Source organism: Bicyclus anynana, chromosome 4 (genome assembly GCF_947172395.1).
Source record: "Bicyclus anynana chromosome 4, ilBicAnyn1.1, whole genome shotgun sequence".
NCBI lineage: Eukaryota > Metazoa > Arthropoda > Insecta > Lepidoptera > Nymphalidae > Bicyclus > Bicyclus anynana.
Window position 1 is genome coordinate 6,675,647 of NC_069086.1, and position 18,382 is coordinate 6,694,028.

General features: G+C 41.7%; 1 protein-coding gene across 1 annotated transcript in view; it reads right to left on the reverse strand.

Moving 5' to 3' along the window:
* Positions 1 to 18,382, reverse strand: part of LOC112058415 (E3 ubiquitin-protein ligase TRIP12) — a 50,114-nt gene that overhangs the window by 20,677 nt on the left and 11,055 nt on the right. The window contains exons 8-24 of the mRNA XM_052891463.1: positions 18,156 to 18,229; positions 17,691 to 17,787; positions 17,093 to 17,317; positions 15,533 to 15,723; positions 14,518 to 14,706; positions 13,135 to 13,283; positions 11,436 to 11,571; positions 10,385 to 10,549; positions 9,153 to 9,327; positions 7,679 to 7,900; positions 6,794 to 6,972; positions 6,283 to 6,495; positions 5,330 to 5,462; positions 4,386 to 4,464; positions 3,366 to 3,541; positions 2,449 to 2,632; positions 377 to 563 (exon numbers count right to left, since the gene is read on the reverse strand). Coding sequence (XP_052747423.1) covers positions 377 to 563; positions 2,449 to 2,632; positions 3,366 to 3,541; positions 4,386 to 4,464; positions 5,330 to 5,462; positions 6,283 to 6,495; positions 6,794 to 6,972; positions 7,679 to 7,900; positions 9,153 to 9,327; positions 10,385 to 10,549; positions 11,436 to 11,571; positions 13,135 to 13,283; positions 14,518 to 14,706; positions 15,533 to 15,723; positions 17,093 to 17,317; positions 17,691 to 17,787; positions 18,156 to 18,229 — 2,774 coding nt within the window. The remainder of the gene's footprint in view (positions 1 to 376; positions 564 to 2,448; positions 2,633 to 3,365; positions 3,542 to 4,385; positions 4,465 to 5,329; positions 5,463 to 6,282; positions 6,496 to 6,793; positions 6,973 to 7,678; positions 7,901 to 9,152; positions 9,328 to 10,384; positions 10,550 to 11,435; positions 11,572 to 13,134; positions 13,284 to 14,517; positions 14,707 to 15,532; positions 15,724 to 17,092; positions 17,318 to 17,690; positions 17,788 to 18,155; positions 18,230 to 18,382) is intronic.

An 18,382-nucleotide genomic window follows, 5' to 3' on the forward strand; every position in this document is an offset into this window, starting at 1 on the left:
GTACGGTGTAATAAACAAGCAGACTCTACTTATTCGTGCGCGCGCGCGCGGCGCGGTAAGGCTGCTGCAAACGCCGCCAGCTGCTCTAGCGCGCCCCACACCCGCTGCATACGACCCGCGCGCCACATGATAGTACAGATGCTGTGACATCACAGCAATGGTCATACCTCGAAGGGCGAGACGTCGTGGTCGAGCAGCGTGTCCCGCAGATGCGCCAGCGCGGCGGGCGCGCGGTGCGGTAAGGCCGCCGAGAGCGCCGCCAGCTGCTCGAGCGCGCCCGCGCCGCCGCCCAGCGCGCCCCACTCCCGCTGCGTACGACCCGCGCTCCCCACGATAGTACAGATGCTGTGACATCACAGCAACGTGGGGTTCATACCTCGAAGGGCGAGACGTCGTGGTCGAGCAGCGTGTCCCGCAGATGCGCCAGCGCGGCGGGCGCGCGGTGCGGTAAGGCCGCCGCGAGCGCCGCCAGCTGCTCGAGCGCGCCCGCGCCGCCGCCCAGCGCGCCCCACTCCCGCTGCAAGCGACCCGCGCGCCATACGATCCATTCGCGGACCTTCTCTCTGTAATAAACCCTATGTTAACGATAGTCATTTGTCCCCAGCGTAGGATAGACAGGAATCAAACTCCGCACGCGGCGGATTTGCGCTACCAACTTCAAAGTCTCTAACATCAGCGGAAAGTTGCCAATTTGTCGACATTTTATCTACACTAATATCATAAAATCTTTTCAACAACAAAATTTTAACAGACTCTAAATTCAAAGATGCATTACTCTAAAAAACGAAAAATAACATCAACAAATATGTCAAATGGGCTCGAAGTTTATTTTGTATTTTGAGACCGCCTTCAAACTGATCAAAGGACATAGATGATGTTAGATGTTGTTTTTCGCTTTTTAGGAGTAATGGATCTTTAAAGTCGGTTTCATTTTTATGTTAAAAAGATTTTAATATTCTGTTTTTAGTGTGTCCTAACATAGTGACCGTAAACGCCATAGTATGGGCAATTTTATTCACTTATTCCAGTTACTTTGATTTTAATCAACAAAACTACTGAACCGATTTTGGTGAAAATTAAATGGGATTTTTTTCAAACAAAAAAAATTTTATAAATTAGTTAATAAACGACGAATTTATGAGGTAACAAACATAAAATGCGACGCTTATCCTTTTTTTTAAGTCGGATAATAAAGAAGAAAGATTTGTATTTTTGTATGTAACTAAATAAACTCAAAAACGACTGGACCATTTAGAAAAAATAAACAGAAATCTACATTATCAGGGAGTAACATAGGCTATAGTTTATCCCCGTAAACCCCCGATTTCAAAAAATCTGAAACTTCAGATGTAGAGGTAATATTTTGTCTGTATTAAATATAGACTTTTGAAACATTACAGCATATTATTTCTAAATTATTATGAATTTATATTTTTTAGGAACTCAATAATTGAGGCGATTTTAGGGGTTTTTGACATAAACATTAGGGATAAATATTTTCGAGAGTTGGTAACACCGCCAGCGTGCCCCAATCGCGCTGAAGGCGCCACACGATCCACTCGCGGACCTTCTCTTTGTAATTAACACTATGTTAACGATAGCAGCCGTTAAAACAGTGTTGTTTGGAAGTCTTTAAGATAGTCCTATGTCCATGCAGTGAACGTCCATTAGCTGATTATGTGGATGATGATGATAATAATTATGATGATAAAATGCATTATTTGTCACCAGCAAAAATAAAAAATTTACGCAATGAATAGACGCAAAATGCTGGATATGGTTTTTTACTACATTAATGGCTACATGGATTCACCGGAAATAATGTTGCGTCTAATGTTTTGTGTACTACGTTCAGGAAGCTGTTCACAGAATCGAAAGCCTTTCCATTTACCCTTCTGTCGAACCAGAGCCGGTCAGCACGCGCCTCTTTATCGAATACTAGCTGACGCCGCGCGGTTTTACCCGCGTGGTTCCCATTCCCGTAGGAATATGGGGATAATATATAGCCTATAGCCTTCCTCGATAAATGGGCTATCTAACACTGAAAGAATTTTTCAAATCGGAACTGTAGTTCCTGAGATTAACACGTTCAAATAAACAAAATCTTCAGCTTTATAATATTAGTAAAGAAGTATAGATGCTCACTCTTAAATACTCACAGTAGCAATGCTGACTTTACTTGTAGTTCTCTGACCTCTTTTAAAAAACTCATCAAGTTTACTCAGCGATTAAGGATTAGTTTGGTGATTTTTGCATTTACATTGTTGTCTCGTGTAGTGTTGCTACAATGTTTGTTTGTCGTCTAAATGCTATTTAAGATAATTTATTATAAGAATGCTGTGGTCACACCTAGAAGTTGCAATCGTACTTACTACGTTTTATGTATGTTATTTAATATTGTAATATGATTGCAACCAGTTTTGTGATGCAAATAAAAAAAAAACTTACTTGTTCTGAATGGTGAGGTTGGTGGATGTGTGCGGCGAGGCCAGCAGCGCCGAGTCTTTATGCACGTGCGGTGAGCGGCCCCAGCGCGACGGGTTGAGAGACGACAGGAACGACGACGTCTTGGACGCGCCCATGCGGCTGGCCGAGCGCGCCGCCGCGCCCACCGCGCCCGCTACGCTCGACGCTGCAACAAGTGAACAATCGATATTAGACTCAGTCCAGAAAGGTCGAATTCGCCACGATTCTCTCGCGCGTGTTACGCGCGACCGTTGCTTCCACAAGGGGCATACCAACGCGCGAACTTTGAGGAGGAATTCAGTACGAAACATAGAGTTGACCGTGCACTCGCTCGAGAATTCGAGTAGTACCTCGACTCGCGCGCAATACGCGCGAATCACGCGATTTACGCGCGTGTTTTGAATTCGCGCGATGCTTGTGGACGCGAAGTTTTTTTTTTTTTATTCTTTACAAGTTAGCCCTTGACTACAATCTCACCTGATGGTAAGTGATGATGTAGTCTAAGATGGAAGCGAAGATGGCTAACTTGTTAGGAGAAGGATGAAAATCCACACCCCTTTCGGTTTCTACACGGCATCGTACCGGAACGCTAAATCGCTTGGCGGTACGTCTTTGCCGGTAGGGTGATAACTAGCCACGGCCGAAGCCTTCCACCAGCCAGAACTGGACAAATTAAGAAAATCTCAATCTGCCCAGCCGGGGATCGAACCCAGGACCTCCGTTTTGTAAATCCACCGCGCATACCACTGCGCCACGGAGGCCGTCAAAAATGTATTGATGTCTAGTACTTCGACAAAGAGCGTATGAATTCGCGCGATACGATTCGCGACGAATTCGCGCCTTCTGTACAAGGTCTTATGTGAAGTAGTCCCCAGCACCCTGTATAACTGTATGCTCACAATGCGCGGCGACGGCCGCAGCGGCGGGCGTGGCAGCGAGCGCGGTGGCGTGCGCGTGCGGCGCGGGCGCGTCGTCCCGGCGGCCGCGCTGCGTGCGCGCGCTCGCCGCCGCCGTGCCGCCCGACCGCTTCACCGCGCGCTTGCGTTTCAACATCTCCGTCAGTGGACTGTTCGATCTGAGAATAAAACAATAGGGTACTTGACTCGTATTCAATTTTATATAAACAAAATTATTAGTTATTGATATAGATGTCTCAAATGACAGTTATAAGAAATTTAAAAAGAAAATTAAAAACTACTTTTTATCACTTTACTCGGTTCAATAACATCACATTAATGTTAGTTTCTCCATTTTTAGTTTTTGAAATATTATTTTTATTTTTGTGTGTTATAATAATTTTCATTCTTAGTTTCTTATGTGCCTTTTTCCTTGGTTTTGTTTTTTCTCACTCACTTTAACAAAAACTTTAACTTCCATTTAAAAAAAAAGTGTCAACTAGCCTATTAGTGTGGTTTAGACCACACTACTAAAGAAAAACTTCATTCAAAAATAAAAAAACGAAGCGCCATCTATGAGCCTCAAGCATCGCAGCATGTACAAAAAGGGGTTGTTTCAAAGTTCTCTAATAACTCCATCTACTGGTAGTTTAAAATAACAAACACTGTTTCACTGTGCCTGTAAATGGCAGCACGCATCAAAGCCTCACCCTTAAAAAAATGTTACTTCAGAAATTATTTTAGAGACGCCTATTCACTCTTTACTTAAACATACCCATGTTGTAAGTGGTAGGGATAACGGAAGCTGGAAGAGCATTCCACAACTTCGCAATACGCATCAGGATTGAAGAGCATGAGTCCCAGTGTAGTATATTTCAGATGGCACGGGTACGGGTGACATTTCGTTTCACTCTTGAAAGTTTGCCGCGATTCACGATAATAGTACGTATTATGAATATGAACGTCATAAGACTGTCACCGTACCCATGCTATCTGAACAACACTTTAATAGGTGATACTTACCGATGCGCTGCAGTCGGCTGTTGGTGCGTGGCAGCCGAAGTGGCCGGTCCCGCTTCAGCGGCGGTATCGGCACCGGGCACTGTCATCATTGAAGTCTTATATTAATCCATATGTCATTTAAAACCACTAAAGTAAAAAACTATGTGATTTTGATTTCTACACAACATCGTACCGGAACGCTATACGCTTGGCAGTATCTTTGTCTTTAGGATAGTAACAAGCCACGATCGAAGCCTCCCAGCCAAAAATTACGATGACGATGATGTAAATCAGTGATTCCTAAAGTGGTCTATATCGACCCCTAGGAGTCTGTGACAAAATGCAAGGGCTCTATGTCAGCAAAAAAAAATTTGGGAGTCTATAAAATGAGAGTCAACGATAATGGATCGCAACACATACACTGATAGTACCTATTTTCGCACATCATACTATCTTATAATATTAAAACATGTACATTATTTTAAAAGTTCCAATGAAGACAAAAATTTATTATATAATCTATATATATAAAAATGAATTACTGTTCGTTAGTCTCGCTAAAACTCGAGAACGGCTTAACGGATTTATCTTATCTTGGTCTTGAAATGTTCGTGGAGGTATAGGGAAGGTTTAAAAGGTGAGAAAAAAAGAGTAGGGGTAGGGTAGGGGTAGGGTAAGGGTAGGGTAAGGGTAGGGTAGGGGTAGGGTAAGGGTAGAGGTATAGAAGGGTAGAGTAGGGATAGAGAATTAGTGCACTTATGTCAAAACGAAGCTTGACCGGGTCCGCTAGTATGTTTATAAAATTTTGTAAGTTGTAGGATACAGAAAATCAATATGAGGTAAATAGGAGGTCTACCCAACACGGTAAAACATGGCAAGGGGTCTATGACTCAAAAAAGTTTGGGGAACTCTGATGCAGATGAATAGAACAGTGCGGCATAGACCACCGGTCACGCAGCACTTACGTAATGCGCTAGCAATAAATGAACCTGAAGCGGAGAAAGCCAGCGACAAGTTGTGATGGTCCAGGGCGGAGGCTGATGTGGAGGCAGGAGGCGATGAGCTGCCGCTCGCCCGCACGCTTGTACCGCTCGGAGACTGCAAAGATAAAACCAGTGAGTCATTTAATATGTCCTGTTAATAGCTTGGTAACTTCGTTCGTAGCATTCCCGATGGTCCGCGCGGGCCAGAGGGCGCGTAGCGATGAATGAAAAACCCAATACTGATGCACCTCACTTCCCCGCACGCACGATTTCACACCCGCGCAATCTTTTCCCCTGTTGCCTGCATATCATGGGAGTGTCATCAACAAACTTGCCAGACTATAGTATCTATTATGGGCTCGCCACACACTGCAACAGTGGGGTGGGAAGTAGCGGTGGAAGTAGGGAGAGACATCTCGATACGATAACGGCAGAATCTAACATATTACTCTTTTTTACGACAGAAAAAGAGGGATTCTATAAGTTTGACGTGTCTGTCAGTCTATCTGTCTGTCTGTAGCACCATAGCTCCCGAACGGATAAAGCAATGTTTTTTTTTTATTAAAGGCGACTTACGGGCCAGTGTCTTTACAGTGTGAGTGTGTTCTTAGACATGTTTGATAACGGTTGATCCGTTTAAAAGTTGTGGGGGTGAAAGTGAGGAAGGACAACTGAATGTCTGCAATCATACCCGAGTGTGGTCTCAAATGAAATAAAAAAATATTGATGTCTTGATCGAGAGTGTAATTAATAATTTCATGACATTCGGGAGTTGTTCAAAATTTTCAATTTTATGTTATTCATTGTAATGAGACAAAAGAAAGAGCTATAATTTCGATTTCGCCCCTATTCAACAATATAGTCTTTCCACCCGTCGCGCGCATATCTTGGGAGAGTTATCAACGAACTTGCCAGACTATAATCGCTATACTCACTTTCAGTTTGGGGTGTCGCGAAGGCTGCGGGGCGTTGGGCGTGGGCACGCGCTCAGCGAGCTGCACCACCTGGTGCAACACCCCCTCGCGCCGGAACTGCACCCCCATCTCCTCGGGAAGCCGCTGCATCAGTATCTCGGCTAGCTGCAGCGACCCCACCACGATGCGCAGGTCGCTTGACGCCATCATGCCCGCGATGTGGGACGATATGACCTGCATATCAAACAGTTGCATTCAGTAAGATAATACAATTATTTATATTTGAATATGTTTTAGGTATGGTTAAATTTTTACTATATTATAACTATTTTCTTGTTGTCGTTGTTAGCTGGGCAAACTAACAGTGAAGAGTGTTGAAGCGTCTTAAAGAGGTCCTTTGAACCTACGCCCGTGTCATATTATATCTCATGGTCTGCTCGGAGATTTGCTTTCTGCCACACGATGGACCCAGCACTTGCACGATGAACCCATGGAATGCTAAGATATGAATCTAGTTTAAGTATCAGCGTACCTGTGTCTTGAGCACTTGTCGCAAGAGCGGCGCGTCCGCGTAGTGCACGGCGCGCAGGATGGCCTTGAGCGCCTGCGCGCGCAGCGCCGGCCCCGCCGAGCTCCAGTACACCTCGTGCAGCACGCCCAGCAGCGCGCGCACCAGCGACGGGTTGCAGCGCACCATCGCTATGCGCGGGTCTACGCAAACATTGGACATGTACATTAGTTATTTGTGTCACTAACTAGTAATAAACAATGAATGTCAATAGTATGTAGTATTAACAAAGTTGCTGTGAACTTAAGAAGCAAGTCCTTTGACCTAATCCTTCAGTTTAGCCTGGGGGAGAACTTTTATATCACACTCCATGCAATGTCATCCAGACCTTAAGAGCAATTGGAGTCTCTCAGCCTTTAGCTAACCTGCAGGGATTGTACTAGGAAAACTTTTACACCCAAGCCCTAACCAACGTTATTCAGACTTATGGAACAAGTCAGAGTCTATCAACCTTCATCTAAGACCTTGTCCAGAAAGGGCAAATTCGTCGCGATTCTCTCGCGTGTATTACGCGCGACCGTTGCGTCCACAAGGTCCACAAGGCGCGAGCATTTGGGGAGAAATTCAGTACGAAACATGAAGTTGAACGTGCACTCGTTCTAGAGTTCGCGCGTTAACTGGACACAACAAGGCGTCCCTAATATCTCGACTCGCGCGCAATACGTGCGAATCGAGAGTCTGGCGTAGTGCACGCGATTTACGCGCGTATTTTTAATTCGCGCTAAGTACTTCGACAACGAATTCGCCCCTTCTGGACAAGGTCTAATTGTCAGATCGAGTCTAGCAAAACTTTTCCACCCTAACCCCTAGCAACATTAATAGACATAAGTAGTTTGTGTTGCCACTCACCAGGTGCAGCAGCGTTGGCGGCGCCAGAGTCGGTGGCGGGCGGCGTGGGCGCCACGCGCTGCACGGGTCGCGCCGTGCCCGTGTGGTCGTTGAGCTGCTGCATGGCGGTGAGGTCCACGGTGTAGGAGCGGCCCAGCGTGCTGAGGCACACCTCCTCCTCGGCCGCCGTGGCGCCGGCCTCCAGCGCGCGGCACTCTGCCCAAGAGTACGAACGCCACACACCTTGTAACGTAACATTCATATATTTGTAGAGACACACACTTATATAACGCGAAATTATATAACGAAAAATTGAGGAGGAGAAGGTTAGCTTGGTATGGACATGTAATGCGTAGAGAGGAAAGTCATATTACTAGAAAAATGTTGAATGTGCAAGTGGAAGGTCATAAGAGGAGAGGAAGGCCAAAGAAATCTCTTCTTTGGATTGTGTGGAAGAGGACATGTGTGTAAAAGGAGTGGATAACGAGTTGACGAGTAATAGAGACGAATGGATAAAGATTGACATATTTTTCCGACCCCACTTAAGTGGGATAAGGGTAAGGAAATGATGACACACTTATATAACGCAATTCTTTAGTAAATTAAAATTTCGAGACATTCGGCAACAGTTTTTACTCATCTGTATATTGTGTGGTCGCTTGGTTTGTGACCTACAGTATTTACAAATGTCTGTATAATCATTAAACCGAGATAGGTGCACACGAATTTTTAAAATTTTTAGATTTTTTTTTTGTGATGACAGAGGCAAGTATTGATTTTAAACTTATTTCGTGGTTGTTCATTATGAATATTACTTAAACGGGTACATACCACGATAAAACCACGATATTTTTAATGTCAATATTTCGACCCAGTTGCAGGGATCGTGGTTACGACGGGACTGTTCTTTATGATTATTACTTAAACGGCTACATACCACGATAAAAAAATCTCGTCGTTTTATAATGAACAACCACGAAATAAGTTTAAAATTATTAGTTTACTAGCCGACGCCCGCGACTTCGTCCGCTTGAAACTCGATGTAAACTTTCAACTACCCCTATCCTACCCTTACCCTACTCCTACCTACCCCTACAATACTTTTCTGGTTGATTTTTTACACCTTGTGTTCGAAAAACCCAAATATCTTACGGATTCCTATTTATTTCCAAAATAAAATTTAGCCTATGTTACTTGTGGATAATGTAGCTTTCGAATGGTGAAAGAATTTTTAAAATCGGTCCAGTAGTTTTTGAGCCTATTCATTACAATCAAACAAACAAACATACAAACAAAGTTTTCCTCTTTATAATATTAGTATAGAAGTATAGATAATCGGTACAGGCCGGAATATGTAAACAAATTACGTAAGAGGCAAGTATGTGTGCTGAATATGGCCACAGGAAGCTTTAGAGGGTGGATAAGCTTCGTACATAACTCAGGAAGTACCATAGGAAAGTAGTGTTACATTTACTGTGTTATCAATACTACATACCTCTATCATCCCTCCACTGCCACTGCGCGGAGCGGTCGGCGGGCGCGGACCACGGCCGGTCGAGGTGCGCGTCCACGGCGAATATCCCGTCGGTGGGCAGGCGCGGCATCAGCTCGCCGATCAGACACGTTATCTCGTACAGCTCTTGCGGGAGACGGGGAATCAACTCCACTTGCTGCAAATAAATATAAACACATCTTAATAATTTCGTCTAATAATTGTTATCTCCTTTTGAGATATTTCTTACAAGAAAAATCTCAATAGCAGCCTGGAGTTGGGAAGTTTGCAGTGTCTTGTGGTCTTGCGACTGATCTCTCACCGATTGTGTCGGTCTGCAGTCCCAACGCACTATGAGAGGAGGTTCACTGGTGGCAGCCTTTCGGCTGTGGCTAGTTACCACCCTACCGATAAACACGTACTGCCAAACGATTTAGTGTTCCGGTACGATGTCGTGTACAAACCGAAAGTGGTGTGTTGTCCTAACAACAAGTTAGCCCGCTTTTTCTTAGATTGCATCATCACTCACGTTTGACTACAATCGCACCTAAGGTGCGATTGTAGTCAAACGGTAACTTGTAACGAATAAAAAAAAAAGAGAGTGAGGGAATGGGGACGATGACTAGGTTTGAAAATGTTGATTTTTATGAGATATTTGGGTCAATATTAACTAATTAATATGTTAAAAACAAAGATTGACTGGATGTTTGCAAAATAAATAAGATTTAAAAATTTCAAAATCTACTAAAATTCTTTTATCGTAATTAGATTAAATTAAATTCATACATTTTTAGCTTCCCCACATTAAACGTGACATTTTTTAATACACGAACTATATACAGCAACACACAAATAACAAAGATATTTGTGATTTTGTTTGAACCCCCATACATATATAACGATCAGCGAGCCAACGATGACACTAATTCGTGCTTTTTTGTATGGAGCGTTTTTCAGTGATCCGTGGCAGCGCCGCAATCCCTGTAGCTGCGAAAGTAATGATCGCAGATACCCTGTTACTTTTAGAAAATTGCTTTACTATTAGCTTACTTTTAATTTATATACAATTTAAAAAACTGTCATCATTCCAGTCTGCAACTGTGCTTACGCAACACTTGTGCTCTACATCGCCTGTAGATACAGTTAACCTCAACATGATATAGGCGACCGTGGTCGGAAAATTCGGTCTAGAGATATTGTTATACAGCTGACACAGAATCACTGTGAGACTTCACCTCCTGATGCAGACTGGAGCCGGTGAGCAGGCACAGCAGCGTGTCGGCGATGGAGCGCTGGTGCAGCGCCAGCGCCAGCTGCGGGCACGCGGCGCACATCACCCACAGCAGGCGCAGCACGGTGATGAACGTGCCGCCAGAGATGAGCGGCGGCTGCACCACCAGCTGTGTACAACAACCATAAATCAGACTAAAAACAGACTAAAAACTAAAGAATATTCATTTCGTGTAGCACCAGGGCCCGAAATACAGCAATTTTATAATAAAAATTGTATAAAAATACTTCAGAAACTCAAGTTAAAAAAAAAGTTGCGTGTTTAATGTATTTTTCCAAACGCCAAAATACTGTCATTTATTTTGTGACGTCAGGGCATTATTAAACATCCACACGACGAAATAGAAGATGGTCCGATTTTTAACTTAAAGTCCACTTATACTACTGCCTTTTTTGATGAGTACTGTTTACCAACAAATAAATTAGAAATGAAGGTAGAAAACGCATGTGATTTCATAACTTATTTATTTCAAGTTATGTATGGTTTGTCTATAAAATATATTAACCATATTTAATTGTTTTAAGCTTATTAATCAAATTTATTTTCATTAATTTAAGAACAATTTAATTATAATTATTATTAGGTGTGAAATGACTAGTGATTTATACCCTCATTTTAAATTTGTTTGTTGGTAAACAGTACTCATCAAGAAAGGCTGTAGAAAGATTCAAACTACCCTAGTTTGACTCATATTAAAATATGTACTAGCTGACATCGCGCGGTTTCACCTGCGTGGCTCCCGTTCCCGTAGGAATACGAGGATAATATACAGCCTTATAGCCTTCCTCGATAAATGTGCTATCTAACACTGAAAGAATTTTTCAAATCCGACCAGTAGTTTCTGAGATTAGCGCGTTCAACCAAATGGACAAATAAACAAACTCTTCAGCTTTATAATATTATAGTATAGATATAGATAAACAATATTCATTTCGTGTAGTACTTGCAAAAAGGGTCTGAAATACACAATACAAATTTAAAATGCCATTACTTACAAGCTGTTGCAAGTTGGTGAGCAGTTCCGGAGTGGCAATCTCCTGGAGTCTTGCTGGATCATTCTGGAAGCTGTCCACGAGACGGGAGAAAGCTAAGCATACACTCTCCACTGACTTCTTATCCTGTATTGTGAGCCTGTGGACAAAAAATCAATACAGGTAATGGTTGTTATAGTAAGGTGCAGAAATGTTTGCATAATACAAGTAAGTTTGCTGCATACGTAATGTGATTAAACTTTGATGGAACGGGTGACCCGTTCCATGAAAGTCACAAGTGTTGAACTTTTGAAATGGTGGATATCGGTTCATCAAGAAAATAATTACATACGAAGCGTCAGTGGCGCAGTGGTATGCGCGGTGGATTTACAAAACGGAAGTCCTGGGTTCGATCCCCGGCTGGGCAGATTGAGATTTTCTTAATTTGTCCAGGTCTGGCTGGTGGGAGGCTTCGGCCGTGGCTAGTTACCACCCTACCGGCAAAGACGTACCGCCAAGCGATTTAGCGGTCCGGTACGATGCCGTGTAGAAACCGAAAGGGGTGTGGATTTTCATCCTCCTCCTAGCAAGTTAGCCCGCTTCCATCTTAGACTGCATCATCACTTACCATCAGGTGAGATTGTAGTCAAGGGCTAACTTGTAAAGAATATAAAAAAAAAAAAGATTTATACGTCAAGGACGCGTGGACAAGACGGGAAGAATACCTTTCAGGACGTTTAGTATGTCACGTTTGGTTAGGCTAGGACCGACGTTTGCTACGTCACAACTGTTTCCGCTGCTTAAGTACATTTACTCCATCAACTCAGGAGTACTAAATAGTGTCGTGCGTGTGACGACGAAGACAAACGCACATTGCATTAAACTTCCGTCAGTATTTACTTAATACCACATACCACATTTCGTCACTGTCTTGTCAAAGTCCTAGCCCGTCTTAGCTCGTTCAAGTTTTAAACTCCAAAATCAAAATCAAAATCAAAAATCATTTATTTCAAGTAGGCTCAGTTTACAAGCACTTTTGACACGTCAGTTGACTATTTGTAAAGATTCTACCACCGGTTCGGAAGGCAGGTTCTGCTGAGAAGATACCGGCAAGAAACTCAACAGTTGCTCTTTTGAAAAAGTCATACAGTATTATAATTTACAATTAATAACAATTACTGTTTACATTTTTTATAGTTTTACTTTCTGTGTGAAGGTGGAAGCTGATCCAACGACCTCCAAGCATCTTTATCATTAAGGAACTCATCAATGTTGTAGTACCCTCGACTAAGTAGATGTTTTTTAACACATTGCTTAAAGCTATGCATTGGCAGGTCCATCACAGTCTTGGGGATCTTATTATAGAAGAGTACACCCAAACCTACAAAAGATTTTTTTACTCTTTGGAGACGATATGCAGAAATAACTAACTTATGCCCGTGTCTAGTAAGACGTGGGTTTAAATCTCCTTTTCGTTTGTACAAATTAATATTTTGTCTTACATATACTATACTGTTATATATATATTGACAGGCTACTGTTAGTATACCTATTTCTTTAAACTTTTGACGAAGGGACTCGCGTGATTTTAATTGATATATTGCTCGAATTGCTCTTTTTTGAAGTACAAATATAGACCAAACCGGTTTTGCATAATCTAACCATCCACCTAACCTAACCACCTTTAATCTAACGCTGATATTTAGAAGTGTGAGCTGTTTACCTGTTAGCAAGCAGTTGCAATGACTCTCTGACCAGGCGGAACTCGTCGAGTGTGAGATTCTGACAGCAGTTGGCAGTTATCGAGAGCGCGGCGCGTTGCGCGTTGATCGAGAAAAAGTCCAGGTACGTGAGGCAAGCGGAGACGCCTCCCTAGGATAAAAAAAAAACAAATGAGAACAGTTTTAAATCATACTGTTACTGTTTAGTATAGAAGAACGAAATATGGCACTATTGTTACAGGTTTTTCGATTACAGGTGGTATTTATTAACAGTCATTATTTATGTTATTGTAGAGGGGAGGTATCAGTGTTTGACGGCCGCGTGGCGCAGTGGGTAGTGACCCTGCTTTCTGCATCCACGGCCGTGGGTTCGATTCCCACAACTGGAAAATATTTGTGTGATGAGCATGGGTGTTTTCCAGTGTCTGTGTGTATTTATACATTATATAAGTATTTATATGTAGTATATTATTGTATATTAATATTATAATATCAACTATCTTAGCACCCATAACACAAGCTACTCTGTATGCTTACTTTGGGGCTAGATAGTGATGTGTATTGTTTAAGTATATTTATTTATAATAAAAAAAAAAAAAAAAAAAAAAAAAGTGTTGATATAAATAAGAGGGTATTTGGTGACTTGAGCTTAGTTGTTTGTAAAGCAGCGTAGACACCGTAACGCTGCCAGTCGCGTTAGTCATTTTGTGCAATAACGGTTTGTGTTGTAATTATTGTTTATCATAAATTGTTTAGTATGGGCATAAAAAATATGTCAGGGAGGGAAAGGTGAGTGTTTATGCAATTTAAATGGATCCCTTAAGCCCACTCCCAGGGTCACAAGTCCTGCTCGAGATGTTTCGTCAGCCACAAAATAATGATACAATCAGTATCGCTGCTACCCGTAGTCACGTCACACTTTACTAAAGCTAAACACGATGAACAAATAAAAAATTAATGGCTTTAGATAGCTTAGATTATGTATCTTATCTTAGATGCGACGGGATGGCAGAAGGCAGCACGCCACTGCTGCGCGGCAACGCTTCGAATATGTAGGTCCGTCTGTCAGAGACTCAGACCAATTATAAAAGGACCTGTATCGCACTCATAGTCACGAACAAAATTGTCTGAAGAAAACGAGCTTATATATCTTTTACTAAACTAGAAGTTTTTGCCCCTTTTTTACACAATTCGCTTACACAAAAATGAATTTTTACGGAGCTCTTTGACCGACGAACACGATTACAACAATTTAACATCGATTCTATAGAGACAGTTTTTATAATCGCATTAGATCGTTGATCATATACTTAGAGAGAAAAGTAACGTTTAGCAAGGCGGGTCGTATACAATAATTTGTCTGAGGTCAGTGACATTGCACCTACCGCTTGCAGTATAGCCTTGGAATGTCTCCGCGACAGCATGTCGAGCGCGGTGAGGCTCTGCTCGGCGACGTCCATGCAGGTGATGGCCTGCAGCTTGTGCAGGAAGGCGGGCACGGCCAGCACCACGGCGCCGCTGCTGCGCGGCAACGCTTCCAGCATGTACGTGAGCGCGCGGCACGCGTGGTTCATCTGCAAGTCACATATCACTTTAGAGATAAGGCCGCCGTTACACCATTGTTTGTATTTTCACTTAATTTGTTTTGTAAAATTTTGTATTTTGTTTTTGTTATCAGCCGATGGTCGTCCACTGCAGGACATATGCCTTTTGTAGGGACTTCCAAACATCACGATACTGAGCCACCTGCATCCAGCGAATCCCTGTAACTCGCTTGATGTTGTCAGTCTACCTGGTGGTGGGTCGACCAACACTGCGCTTACTATTGCGAGGTCGCCATCCCAGCACTTTGGGACCCCAACGTCCATTGGCTCTTCGAACTATGTGCCCCGCTCATTGCCACTTCAGCTTCATAGTTTTTGATGTAATAAAGTGTTTTTATTATTATTATTTTTTTTGTTGTAACAATTAACAGAACAATGTTTTAAAAATTATGTTGCATAAATTAACAAAACAATTGTTGCAAGTCAACATTGTTTTTAATCAAGTCAAATATGCACACAGATTTTAGTACTTTTAACAAAGCCCATCACAATGTTATGTTGATAGAACTTACAAAACCATGGAGTTCAGGGAATATTAGTTCTATTCCTATTAAAATGACATCATAAAGGTGCTATCAAGCCCAAATGCATAATATTACTAATATGGATATAAAAATAGTATATACTAATGATTTTAAACTTATTTTGTGGTTGTTCATTATGAATGTTATTTAATGTCCCGTTGTGACCACGATCCATGCAACCGAGTCGAAATATCATATTGACAACAAAAATCTAGTCGTTTTATCGTGGTATGTACCCGTGTAGATAACATTCTTAAAAATAGTATGCATACCATATCAAAGTTATGCTCAGCAGCCAGCAGGTTGATGAGTGCCGGCACCACTTGCCGCACAGGGAACCCGGCGAGTGTGTCCTCGTTGCCCATCACTAGCAGCTGGCACATCTCTATTACAGCCTGCAGCTGCTGGCCCTCGTCGCCGGTGGCCTGCAGCCCGACCAGCAACTGTGCTGCTTTAGATGCAGCTGTGGGTAAGAAATTTATTTGAATTTAGAATGTAACGCTTCAGATTGTGCTATTGGAAAACAAATTGGTTTGATTATGGAATGTGATGGTATAGCATTTATGCTACTTCATAACAAAACAAATTAGTTTGATCATGGCATGTATTGCTACTAGAGTTATCTGCTTTAGATGGTGCTATTGGAAATCAAATTGGTTTGATTTTGGAATGTGTTGCTACTGCAGTTATCTGCTTTAGATGGTGCTATTGGAAATCAAATTGGTTTGATTTTGGAATGTGTTGCTACTGCAGTTATCTGCTTTAGATGGTGCTATTGGAAATCAAATTGGTTTGATTTTGGAATGTGTTGCTACTGCAGTTATCTGCTTTAGATGGTGCTATTGGAAATCAAATTGGTTTGATTTTGGAATGTGTTGCTACTGCAGTTATCTGCTTTAGATGGTGCTATTGGAAATCAAATTGGTTTGATTTTGGAATGTGTTGCTACTGCAGTTATCTGCTTTAGATGGTGCTATTGGAAATCAAATTGGTTTGATTTTGGAATGTGTTGCTACTGCAGTTATCTGCTTTAGATGGTGCTATTGGAAATCAAATTGGTTTGATTTTGGAATGTGTTGCTACTGCAGTTATCTGCTTTAGATGGTGCTATTGGAAATCAAATTGGTTTGATTATGAAATGTGATGGTACGTACTGCAGTTGTGCTGCTTTAGATAGTGCTATTGGAAAACATATTGGTATGATTATGGAATGTGATGGTACTGCAGTTGTGCTGCTTTAGATAGTACTATTCAAATCAAATTGGTATGATTATGGAATGTGATGGTACTGCAGTTGTGCTGCTTTAGATAGTGCTATAGAAAACAATTTGGTTTGATTATGGAATGTGATGGTACTGCAATTGTGCTGCTTTAGATTGTGCTACGTAAAACAAATAGGTTTGATTATGGAATGTGATGGTACTGCAGTTGTGCTGCTGTAGATAGTGCTACAGAAAACAAATAGGTTTGATTATGGAATGTGATGGTACTGCAGTTGTGCTGCTTTAGATAGTGCTATAGAAAACAAATTGGTTTGATTATGGAATGTGTTGCTGCAATGCTCATGTTTGACCACTATTATAGACTGTGATGGCAATGGTCACAACAATATAAGTCTGCACTATTGAGTTCATTAAATATGTATACACCAAACATACATTCAGTTTTCAAACTGTAAACATAGGCTTTTCACTCTTGCACTTAAAATTAAATCAGTTTTAGTGTGCTTATGTTATTCTTTACATTTTTTATTTTATTATTGAAGACTGGCCAATTACAGCGTGTAGACCTTCCTACACTTTGCTTACAAGTTTTACAAAAAACTTGCTTACCTGAGTTAGCGGTAACAGTCCTGTGCAACAGATGCTGCATCCTCGGTCCGAGTGCGCCGAGCAAGTGTGGAGGCAAGCCGCGCGCTTCTAGCAGCGCTTGCAGGCGGCCGACCTCGCCCTCTTCAGAAGAGGACTCTTCGGCGACGGCACTGGCACCCGCCACGCCGCTGCTGCCAGCGGTCGCACCCGCCACTCCACCAGCGCACTCCTCCGCCGATGACGATGCTGTAAAATTATTCCATATAATAAAATCGTGTAAACGAACTACCAGTTTGTGCATTAAAATGTTTGTGAACGATAAAATCAGAAATGGCTGAACAAATTTCATTTTATTGTGGCAACTAAGTCTTTCATTTTTAGAATTAGTTTGAAAAATTTGTTCATAAATCATAAAAATAAAATATGAAATATAAAGTGATCCAAGAATTTTAAAATTTAACACTTAGGGGTTGAATTTTGTAGTGAAATACGAGTTGAAGTCGTGGGCGTCCGCTAGTATAAATATTAAAGGAGATTGAAGTTTACATTAATTTACTAACAGATGAAGTTGTATCATATTTAGTATTGTAGCCATTATTATATTTGTACATAAACATACCTTTGCCCTTAGGCTTGGCATCGTTGGACGCGTTGTCAGGCATAGAAGCAGCTGAAGCAGACACCGGCGGCGTAGACGACGTGGACGCAATAGCACCCTACAACAGTAAATTTTCTCAACAATGAAAAATGTTACATTGTTCATGAAAAAAACAAAAAAAATGTTACACAAAATATGTTATCTCAAATCAAAACTCGTTTCTTTTAATGTAGTTTTAGTTTAAAAGCACTTTTGAAACATCAAATTTGACAAATTTTAAAGTCTACAAGTTCATATAGACACTGAGTTATTTCAAATAAAGGTAAATAAATGTCATGTTACAGTTCATTTCATTTAGGATGGTGTAGGTGACAATTCGTTTCACTCTTGAAAGTTGGCTGCTATTCACATAGTATGTATTATGAACATCATACAGGCGACTGTCACCGTACACATGCTATCTGATAAACGCTTTAGTAGTCTTACCGTGGTTAGAGGCTGAGGATGGGACCGGCTGGATGCACCACCGGTACTGGCACACGAACCCAGACTGCTTTTACCTGCTAAGAACTCACATATTATGCATAGTTTTACAAGTCACCAGTGTAAAGTGCAAAATTCAGGTATTCTATAGAATGCCTAGGCAATGTATAGAATATTGAGGGTGTTCTAGCAACATATGAAATATTTTTTTATAACTTTTTTTACAGCTG